This window comes from Notolepis coatsorum (genome assembly GCF_963971535.1).
Source record: "Notolepis coatsorum genome assembly, chromosome: 20".
NCBI classification, from domain to species: Eukaryota; Metazoa; Chordata; class Actinopteri; order Aulopiformes; family Paralepididae; genus Notolepis; species Notolepis coatsorum.
In genome coordinates this window covers 1,464,040-1,476,183 of record NC_140184.1, presented here as the reverse complement: position 1 = coordinate 1,476,183, position 12,144 = coordinate 1,464,040, and the positions used below count along the sequence as shown (strand labels likewise).

General features: G+C 43.8%; 1 protein-coding gene across 1 annotated transcript in view; it reads right to left on the bottom strand.

Moving 5' to 3' along the window:
• The window catches only part of trpm7 (transient receptor potential cation channel, subfamily M, member 7), a 175,455-nt gene that overhangs the window by 21,953 nt on the left and 141,358 nt on the right, over positions 1-12,144 (bottom strand). Inside the window, 3 exon segments of the mRNA XM_084337584.1 lie at positions 59-114; positions 874-970; positions 11,658-11,752. Coding sequence (XP_084193710.1) covers positions 59-114; positions 874-970; positions 11,658-11,752 — 248 coding nt within the window.

Here is a 12,144-nt window from a genome sequence, read left to right as displayed (position 1 = left end):
CAGCCCTAGTTGCACTGTAAGGAGAATGAATGTATGAATGAAAATAGAGGATTCTTACCAGCATAGCAGCCCGGAGGTCTTCAGCAGACACTCTGCTCCTCTCTTTCTTAAGAGCTACAGAGAGGAGTCAAGAACAACCAGTAACTACAGTTAGCTTTCATGAATTAATCGGAATGCCATGCTGTTTAGCGATGCTAAATCATGATTTCTTATACTTCTGTTATTCTTCTGTATATGACGGAAGTAAAATAAATCACGATTAGCATCGCTAAAAAGCATGGCATTCAGATTAATTCATGAAAGCTAACCGAAAGATCGAGTAGCAAACATTAACTGACATTATCTATGCTAACCGTGATTAGTGCAATGCTAACCGTGATTTGTGCAATGCTAACCGTGATTAGCGCAATGCTAACCGTGATTAGTGCTAAGCTATCGTTTTTTCTGTTCAAAGTGGCTATGTGATAAAGCTGATGGCAGCAAGTAAGCTTATTTAATGTTAACTAGATAAGTTGGTTAGCTAGTGTTTGTTCGCACTCATTCAGCTTGCTAATGTAAACATTAACTGGCTAAACTAGGTGGTTCTAGTGTTTTCAAAGGAACCTATTTGACAGTGTTTGCTGACCTATGAAGAAGAGCGCTCATGAACCGATGAGGCCAAACCCCATTGGGCACCAATGTTGACGTTCTATCATGATAAAACAACACTTGTTTTCCATGTTTTTTGACTAAGAAAGACCCTTTTGATACAATGAGCAGTAGCACCCAGTCCTAGCATTTCAACGCTGCAGAACAGAGTGGCATTCCAGCGTCCCACTGGGTCAAAGCTTCCACTGTGTTCGGTGAGAGTGGGGCCGAGTGGGCGGGACTTACTGGAGTCGGGGTGGAGGAAGGCGGGGCTCCGGTCGAACTCCGTGAAGCCGGCGTAGGAGTTGACGGCCCTGATGTGACCCTGTCCTTCAGCGTGGCTCTGGTGACGGACAGACGAGGACGGGAGGTCGGTCAACAGTGATCCTACCGTTGATTCGTGGTACATTTTCATGGCACCGTTGTGGCAATTGATTAACTATCAGCTACGACTCGACGTGTGCCTGTTGTTGGGTCATGTGACCACTATGGCTGGGTAAAAAAGAAAATAAACGATTTCCCGATTCCGAATCGAACTTCATTTGAATTAGCGATTATCGATTCATAAAATCCCAAGATCGATCTTAAAAAAAAATATATATTATTAGGTCGTTATGCCAATTCCCTTCCTAGTCGTTGTGCGCATTGCCCCACTGTCGGTCTGGGGAGGGTGTAGACCAGGGGTCGGCAATTAAGTTTGGCCTCGGGATAGGCATTTTAGATTGGTTCTCCCAGCCCACGTGACCATTTCTAGCATTTCCATTGGCTATAGTGACAGACATAGATAATGATTGTGGAAATGCAACAAATCTACGAAACCACTTACTGAGACATCACCCAGACGTGACATATGCAAAAGCCAATGTTCCAATAAAAAGTACATTCATGTAACTGCTTGAGAGTCAATTCTTAATGTAAACATTGATATTTTTAACAATGCAACATGTTAGAGGGTTCCTTGAACCACTTACATTTTATAGCATTGAATCGATTCGGGACCGTGTGAATCGGAATCTAATTTAATCAGAAATCGAATTGATTTGGGAAATCAGAGGCAATACCCAGCCCTAGTGATCACAGTGGCCTGGCTATCTTCATCCATTCTGTCTACGTCTGTTTTTTTCTTTTTGATCCACTTTTTCTCCCATTTTCTATATTTTCTCCCATCCCAATTTCGTATCATCCAATTCAACCCTCCCCTGTCACGAACGCTGTTTCTTGCCTCCCACAAGCCGGCTGCAATGTGGACTAAGTCATACATAGCACAAGTCCCCTCCGGTACTTGAGGTAACAGCAGTCTCATCTTTTCACCTGCGCAGCTCGATCTCTCAGTGGCGAGGAGTAACGCGTGGGAAACTCACGATGCCCCCGACACTTCCTGATTCTACTGCGCAGGCGCACCAACCGACCTGTAGGAGTCGCTGTCCACAACGCCCGATCCCCACCCATCAGTTTCCCACCCCCTAATACGGCCAATGTGTATTACTGTGGACGACCAGCTAAACTGAAAGCAAATGTGGAGCGCTGGGCTCGAACAGGCGAGCCCAGCGTCTCCAGATTTCATGGCGAGCGCCTTGCCCACTACGCCACTGTCTACGTCTGTTTTTAATAATTATTCAGTAAGGAGCATCCGTTTGTTGGACAGGGCTGACTATGTGTCCGTTTCCGCTCGATTTGTGTCCATTTTGCCGGACAGAAATGTCAGGACGGATCTGTCCCCAGGCGTTAGCAAAGCTGCCGTTATTGCAAACGCACAATTATGTTACATTCTAATTTAAAAATAAACCAATGCATAGTAATACCTTCTGTCAAGTTACTATGAATTCGGTGACAGATAATGTATTATTCTATACTAGTCCCTAGTATTCCTGAGGCCGTATGAGGCGTAGTCTAACGGGACATACGAGCTAGCATCACATTCAACCAAACACAGTCTAACAGGACATACGAGCTAGCATCACATTCAACCAAACACAGTCTAACAGGACATACGAGCTAGCATCACATTCAACCAAACACAGTCTAACAGGACAATACGAGCTAGCATCACATTCAACCAAACAGTCTAACGGGACATACGAGCTAGTATCACATTCAACCAAATACAGTCTAACGGGACATACGAGCTAGCATCACATTCAACCAAACACAGTCTAACGGGACATACGAGCTAGCATCACATTCAACCAAACACAGTCTAACAGGACATACGAGCTAGCATCACATTCAACCAAACACAGTATAACGGGACATACGAGCTAGCATCACATTCAACCAAACACAGTCTAACGGGACATACGAGCTAGCATCACATTCAACCAAACACAGTCTAACGGGACATACGAGCTAGCATCACATTCAACCAAACACACGAGCTAGCATCACATTCAACCAAACACAGTCTAACGGGACATACGAGCTAGCATCACATTCAACCAAACACACGAGCTAGCATCACATTCAACCAAACACAGTCTAACGGGACATACGAGCTAGCATCACATTCAACCAAACACACGAGCTAGCATCACATTCAACCAAACACAGTCTAACGGGACATACGAGCTAGCATCACATTCAACCAAACACACGAGCTAGCATCACATTCAACCAAACACAGTCTAACGGGACAGACTAGCTAGCATCACATTCAACCAAACACAGTCTAACGGGACAGACTAGCTACTAGCTAGGGATGCACTGATATGAATTTTTTTCAAATAACACAATATATATATCTCCAATCTTATTGCTAAGAATATTAGCAAACCCAGGGTTCTATTTAATACTCTTGACTCTCTTGTAAACCCTTGTGATACTGCCCCTGTTGTACCATCACTTGCTCTCTGTAATGATTTTTTTAATTTCTTTGTTGACAAAATCTCGTCTCTTCGGTCTGCACCCCCTCTTGCTGCCCCCGACCCCTCGGTTCCACCTGTGTGCCCAGCTGTTTTTGAGGAGTTTAAACCCATATCCTTGTCCTCACTGTCTGATGTTGTTCGTGAGTTGCGGCCCACAAACTGCCTCTCTGACAGTGTTCCCTCTCGCCTTTTAAAAGAGGTTTTTGATTTTAAGTCAGTTGGCTCTTTTATTCTTGTTTTGGTGCATGCTTGTTTTAGTTCAGGAATTTTTCCAATTTCTTTTAAACATGCTATAGTGCAGCCGCTAATCAAAAAAACAAACTTGGACCCTTCTGTTCTCTCAAATTTTAGGCCCATCTCGAAACTGCCCTTTCTGTCCAAAGTGCTGGAGAAAGTAATCTTCATCCAGCTGCAATCTTTTTTAGAGACAAACGACATCTAATGGGAGTTTCAGTCGGGTTTTAGACCTCGTCATAGTACTGAGACTGCTCTTTTAAAAATGTTCAATGACCTTATTTTATCTGTGGACTCTGGGTGTGATGCCATTATGGTAACATTGGATTTGACCGCTGCCTTTGATACGGTGGATCATAAGACCCTTTTATCCCGCCTAGAACAGTGTGTTGGCATCAGAGGTGCTGCCCTTATGTTAATTCAGTCGTACCTGACCGATAGGACTTTCTCTGTCCATCTGGGAAAGTTCTCCTCAACTGTGGCCCCTCTTTCATGTGGTGTTCCCCAAGGTTCCATCCTGGGTCCCTTGTTGTTTTCCTTATACATGCTGCCCTTAGGATCTATTATGCGCAAGCATAATGTCTCTTTTCACTGCTACGCGGACGATGTCCAAATTTACCTTCCTCTAAAACTAGAAAGCAATAACTGTCTTGAACCTCTGCTGGCCGCTCTTGCCGACATTAAGATTTGGATGGATCTAAATTTCCTAAATCTTAATGACTGAAAGACGGAGGTTATTGTGTTTGGGCAGTTGGACCGCTTGGGAAACTCGACTGGTATTTTAGGGCCCCTCGATGCCAAAAAACAAAATTCTATAAAAAGCCTTGGTGTCACTTTTGACAGGGATCTGAAATTTAACAAACAGATTGGATCTGTGGTCAAAGGCTCCTTCTTTCAACTAAGACTCCTGGCAAAGGTAAAGCCCTACCTATCTCCCAAAGACCTGGAGAGGGTCATCCATGCTTTCATATCGTCAAGGCTGGATTATTGTAATGCTCTATATGTGGGTCTCGACCAGCTCTCCTTACGACGCCTGCAGCTAGTGCAGAACGCTGCTGCACGCCTCTTGACTGGCACTAAGAGGCGTGAGCACATCAGTCCAGTGCTAGCTTCCCTGCACTGGCTCCCTGTTCGTTTCAGGATTGATTTAAAAATGTCGTTGTTTGTTTTTAAAGCCTTAAATGGTCTGGCCCCTCAGTACCTAGCTGAACTTCTCCATGTTTCCACCCCAGTTAGAGCACTGAGGTCATCAAATAAATTACTTTTAGATGTCCCAAGGTCTAGGAAAAAAACAAAAGGTGACCGAGCATTTGCAGTGGCTGCCCCTAAATTATGGAACAGTCTTCCACTGCAAATTAGATCTGCTCAGAGCCTAGACAATTTTAAGGCTCAGCTAAAGACTCACTTATTCTCCTTGGCGTTTTGAGGCTTAGTAAGCCATATATCTCTGGTCGTGTCGTGATTGTTTTTAATGTATTGCAGCTTCTGACTTTGTGTACATACTGTATTTGAAATGTTTTGTATTTCTTAGTCTTTTATATTGTTTTAATATAATACAGCTTACAATAATACATGTGTGTATTGTATTTTGTATATATAGTCTTTTATGCGTTTCTCAGTTTTGTATTGTATTTTTAGTCATTTTCTATGTGGTATATTGTGAAGCACTTTGTTACAACTTCGGTTGGTTTTAAATGTGCTATATAAATAAAGTTGACCTTGACAATCGGCCGATACCAATATTTGTGCCCTGACAATTTTTTTTAGAATAATTCAACAAGATGCTCTGTAATAGTCCGGATGATAAGCAGTTTGGTTTATTTCATTCGTATATATACAACAGAAATGCCGTTCGATATAACGTTACTAGCCTTTAGCCCTATAAATAGCTTTCCAGAAAAAATACGAGATGAAAACTGCGATAAAGCTTATATTCAGGACGCTATAAAATGACAACCAACCGATGGATTTTTATTTTCTTTAACACTTTGAGTGCCACTCACGGCTTTTCTCGGGTTTACGACCCGACCGTTGAATGCCACGCCCAGAGTATTCTCTGGGTTTATTTTTTTTTATTAGCGATCTGAAATCATATTGCATCACGCGAATCTACCGTTGGAGATCCAGGGACCGCCGCCGCTCAGATTTGAAAAAAGCGCTCCCTATCGTCTCCCAGATGGTAAATCACCCTTTTGGAATGGACTCAATTAAAGTGAATGGGAGAACGGATTTCTGACTCCACATTTTACTTCTCACTGATGCAGCCGGGGTCTACCAGAGTTCATTCTGGAGCCTCTGAGCCGTGCGGATCATGTGTTCTACTGTATACACGTTAGATCTATACACTTATCGATTTTTTTCGAATGGTGATCAGGAATTGGAATATACCATTTGGATACCATCTGATGTCAGGTAAGGAATCTATGTTATCAGTGTTAGGATAATCAGACTCGTTTTCACAGAGATATAAGCGTTTATGTGATATGTGATATGGGTGTTTTGACTGTAAAAGCCATGAGGAAATAAGACCAGCGATTATCAGCGCGCGGCATGAGCGTGCGTGCGCACACATATACTATCGATCATCTAGCGTTTATTTGAAAACGATTCATAAATAGGCCGACAAATGACAACGTTCTGGAATATTCCAGTAAAAGGCGATTATCAGGGAATGTGTGGTTTTTTCCGCGAAAACGGGTGATTTTCAAAATGCTATCAAACGGAAATGAAGCGATAAAAATACAATCTGCCTTGCCAATGTTGACTGGAAAATGAGTCTTTGATAAGCGACGGGCAGATTAGACACATAGCCATAATTTAAAACATAGATTAGGCGATATTAACGTTAACATTGGCCGTGGATGGTGGCACTCAACGGGGTAAATAGGAAAACACGACCCGGCACTGAAAGTGTTAAGCCATTATGAAGGCACGGTTTATGCACTCAAGTGACAATGAGAATGGACAGATAGCAATACTATAAAGTATATATATAGCTGTACAAAAGTACATCGGTTTGTTTACAAAGCGTTGTCCTCCAGCCACATATTAGATGGCGAGGCCCGGTCGTCAAAGTGTTAACACCTCCCTAGTCACTGGTACCGTTCCAACCTGCTTCAAACATGCAGTGGTCCAGCCCCTTCTGAAAAAACCCAACCTAGACTCCACCCAGCTCAATAATTACAGGCCAATCTCCAAGCTCCCATTTCTGTCAAAGGTCCTTGAAAAGGCTATTCTCTCCCAGCCGTCTCCCTACCTGCACTTGAACAACATCCTGGACACATTTCAGTCAGGTTTCAGAGCCAACCACAGCACAGAATCTGCCCTGCTTGCTTAACCCATTCAGTGCCAACCACGAGATTAGTCGGGTTAACTCGCCATGCATTGAGTGCCAAGACCCGGGAAAACTCTGGTTTTAATCGTGGTTTCTTTTATTAGCAATATCCATACATTTTTCATCCATCCAGCCTGATGTATCATTGGGAATGGGTCTGAGCTTGAAAGGGGCAAATACCGCCCCCTATCGTCTCCCGGATGGTATTGCACATCATTGGATTGGATTGGGTGGGACTGTGCATCAAAAAAATAAGTCCGGTCCAGGTTTTACTTCAACATATGGACTGAGGACACTCAGAGCAGCGTGGATTATGTGTTTTGGTGCTATAACGTTGGATCAATAAACGCGATCAATATTTGGAATGGCAATCAGGAATTGGATTAATCTTTTTGCAGAACATCTGATGTGAGGTAAGGACTCTATTTTACCAGTCTTGGGGTAATCAGATGTTTTTTTCTCCGCCATCGCAGTGTGTGTGTGTGTGCGTGCGTAATGTTAGCCGTATCTACGCCCCAGAAAAATCGACTTTGCATTTGATATATTGCAAATATATGCCATCACACACACTGGCATTTAAAGGGTTAGAATTATTAAATTAATATGTGGTGTTATGATCAGGGCTGAAGAATAAAAGATTTTATTATTTTCAATCTGACATTACAAAAAACTGAAAATCCATCAAAATCAGTGTTGTTGCTAATCATACATATGCTAGCCTGTTTTTTAACAATAATTTGTGATGCCATCACAAACACTGGCATTTAAAGGGTACAAATAAAAAAATGCCTGCACCAGAATGCAGGAAATTAAGTCTTTGTAACAATAAATGTCCTGGTGTTAAAAAGTGGCCTGACTGGGGCTGTATTTCGCACTATATTTCCTGGCCTGAATGATTTCCCCAGTCCGGCCCTGGTTAATAGCCTCCAATGCTGATTAGTGTGTGTGCCAGCGTTTCCGTTAGCCGGTAATTACCAGTATTTGACCGGCAAAATCTGTTGAAGTCCGACATATTTTATCTCTCCGGTCTTAATGTCCGGTGAAAATAATTCCCTGAGTCTAAGCACAATTTGATAATTTGAATTGTATTAAAATAGGCTAAAATTAAATAGCCTATGCGATGAACGAAACGATCATTACATTTGTTTCCTCGTTGCTTCTAATAATGACAACGACGTTGTCAGCGAGAGCTTAGTGCTGGGTGTGCGAACTTTTGTGAAGCTGCAGAGCCATAGCACCAGCAGCACAATGCAGTATTCCAGCAGTACTCCAATTCAGCCATTTTCAGCCAATGTTGGGTGGGGGGCGCTGCTGTGCGGTCCCCAGAAAAGAGCCAATAACAGCTGGATCAGCTGCTCTGCATCGCCATACTCTTTGCAAATAAGTCGTTGCGAGGTGGAGAGAGTCGTCACGCAAACCACGATAATGTTGCCGTCTCTCTGCTTTCTCAGTTCTTCGCTTGATATAATTAATACAAATGTCCAATATAACGGAATTCGTTAGCTCATAAAAATGTGATTATAACAGACTGCTGTTTAGTGTCGGACCGACTGCCCACATACGCGGTCTATTTTATTTCAAGTCAGCAGCAGCACGGAGTATCGAGGGACTTATTTTATTTGGAATATATTAATGACTGTATACGCAAAAGTAGCCTAGTTTTAAGTAATACTATTATAAATCTACATGCCTTGAGGATGACATTCTTTATATAGCCTGCCTATCAATTGTTTTAAAGCTCAATAAACTATGACCGGAATTAATCTCATTTGTCCGGTAGATTGAAATCTTGCAGGTCACGGAGACCGGCAACAATTTTTTCTAACGGAAACCCTGCCACCCTCACCAGATCCGGACCCATCATACTCACCATCAATGACTCCACCATCACCCCTTCTCCCCCTAGTCCGCAACCTCTGTCATCCTCGACCCCACCCTCTCATTTGACCCCCATGTCCGCTCCATTGTCAAAACTTCATATTTTCACCTCCGCAACATTGCCAAAATCCATCACTGCCTCTCCCCCCCTGCTGCTGAATCCCTCATTCACGCCTTCATCTCCTCCCGCCTGGACTACTGCACCTCCCTCCTCACTGGCATCACCTCCCACTCCCTCCATGAACTGCAGATGGTCCAAAACTCAGCCGCCCGCCTCCTCACTAACACCCGGTCCCGCGAACACATCACTCCTGTCCTCCACTCCCTCCACTGGCTCCCGTTCAAGGAACGCATCAACTTCAAAACACTACTACTCACCTTCAAAGCCCTCCATAGCCTGCACGCCCCCCCCTCCCCCCTATCTGACTGACCTCCTTCTCCCTTACCGCCCCACCCGTTCCCTCCGGTCCTCTTTCCACTCTTTCCCTCACTGTCCCGTCATCCAAACTCAAACATTTTGGTGACCGGGTATTCTCATGAGCTGCACCCCGACTCTGGAACTCCCTCCCTCAGACCATCAGAGACTCTCCCTCACTCTCCACCTTCAAATCCAGACTCAAAACCTACCTGTCCTCCCTAGCATTCAACCTTCCTTACCCATAACCACCCTCCTTCATCCGCCACCATTTCCCCTGCCCCCCCACCCCCCTTGGTTTTCCCTTACTCTCTTCCCGACTGTCTCCCCTACTCACTCCCGTATTTGTTATCCGTTACTCGTGGTTTTATGTTCCTGTGTATTCTTATTGTTCTCCGTTTCCCTGTGGTTCTATGTTTCATTGTTTTCTTTGTTTATTTTTTGCCTATTGTCAGCGACTTTGGGTCTTTGAAAAGCGCTATACAAAATAAATGAATTATTATTATTATTATCCTCGTATATCCTCATATCCCGTCTCCACCAGGCAGTTGGTGTCAGTGGCACAATCCTATCATGGTTCACCTCCTACCTCAGTGATAGAAGCTTCTCCGTTAATATCGTAAATTGCTCCTCCCCCTCTCTCTCCTGCGGGGTTCCACAAGGCTCCATCCTTTGCCCTATATATGCTGCCCGTTGGTCTGATCATTAAAAAACACAATATCTCTTTCCATTTTTATGCCGATGACACTCTGGTTATATTGTTGGGTTTCATGGGGAGATAGACCTATCTCGACAGTCTTCGATCCTGCCTAGACGACATCAAATGCTGGATGGCACACAATTTCCTACAGCTCAATCAGTCAAAGTGTGAAATCCTCCTTTTCGGCCCCCCAAACCAAACCAGTGTCATTGCCAGCAGCCTGGGTAACCTGTCTGCCCTAGTGAAGCCCTTCGTTAAAAACCTGGGCATGCTCTTTGACCCCGAGTTTTCCTTCAATATGCATATAAACTCGGTAGTGAAGGGGTGTTTTTTCCAGCTCCGGTCCATAGCTACTAGGATCAAGGCCATTCTCTCCCCCTCAGACATGGAAAGAGTCATTCACGCCTTCATATCCTCACGCTTAGACTACTGTAACTCCCTGTACCTGGGGCTTAATAAATCCACCATAGCCCGTCTACAACTACCCCAAAACGCTGCCGCTAGACTGCTCACAGGTACCCGGAAGAGAGCTCACATCACCCCTGTACTTGCCTCCCTCCACTGGCTCCCGGTGCGCTATAGAATAGATTTCAAGGTCCTCCTATTGGTCTACAAAGCCCTTAATGGTAAGGCCCCTGCTTACCTAGCAGACCTCCTTACCCCCTATACCAACGTCAGGGCCCTCAGATTGGCTGACAAGGGTCACATGAGCACACCCGTAGGTCCAATTTCAAGTTTAGGGGGGGCGTGCTTTTGCGGTCGCAGCCCCTGACCTCTGGAACAGCATCCCCATGTCCATTAAATCTGCCACCTCCATCGAGTCTTTTAAATCGAAACTCAAAACCGACCTATACCGCCTGGCCTTCCCTGACTCACTTTGCCTCTTGCCTTGCGTGTTGACGTGTTGTTTTGTTTCCTTGTCTATCCGTTGGTTGTTTTTATTTTCTGTTTATTCTATACTTTTCTTTGTTCTTAGCTATGTGAAGCACTTTGGTTGACAAGTGTCATGTCTAAATGTGCTATACAAAATAAATTTGATTGATAGTACATGACTCATCATAAACATTTAAATAAAACATTTATCATAAATGATGTAGCCTATCTTCATCCGCTTGGCGCTCCATCAAGACGTCCCCATCACTTTCGTACCAACCGTGCCCTTATTGGATTATTTATGTTGACGAAACTGATGAGTTATATTCATTAAAGAAAGTAAATAAAGACTCATTTAATCAGATTAATCACTTTATTCAAATTGAGGATTTAGTTTGAGGATATTTATATATAAGAAAAAAAGTTACATTCTTTTTTATTATTATAATTTTTTTTGATAATTATCGGCCACTGCCATCGGTCAATTTGATCTTATCGGCCGATTGCAGTCAACCGATACGCGACCGATATATCGGTGCACCCCTAATACTAGCTTGCATTCTGCATTCAACCAAACACATTCTAATGGGGATTGAGGAACTAAGAACAAGTCGGAATAGGAAGTAACGTAATCAGGATGGTGACTCACTCTGAACAAATAATCTCTCTCCAACGAGGAAACATACCTTCGAAAGATCCCCATACAGTTAATAAATGACACACACAAACACACACCTGTTCCCTGCTTGGCGTGGGGGGGCTGGGCTGTCTGCTGGAGGTGGAGAGGTCTTGTGGTGAGGAGCGACGGAGGTCCAAGCTGTCTTTATGACCTGAGAGAGCCAAGATGATGCGTTATCCCAGGGGGTGGATCTGATGAGGGGTGCAGGACAGAGCAGGGGGGGGGGGGGGGCTTACCTGCTGAATACACCAGCAACTGCCTACATTTGAAAGCTAGCAAATGGCCACACATGCTAGTAGATTTTATATATATATATATATATATAGTATACACACAGATGCATATACAGATGCGTACAGAACACTGAACTCTCCACACACAAGCACACATGAGCACACACACGACATACACGCTCACACACTAGCAGCCACTTTAACATGAGCAAGCACACACTCATGCTGCACACGCCCACACTTATGGCCACTAAGGAAAGGTCACTTTAAAAATAGTATAACCTGAGATTGTATAAAATAGCAATGTACA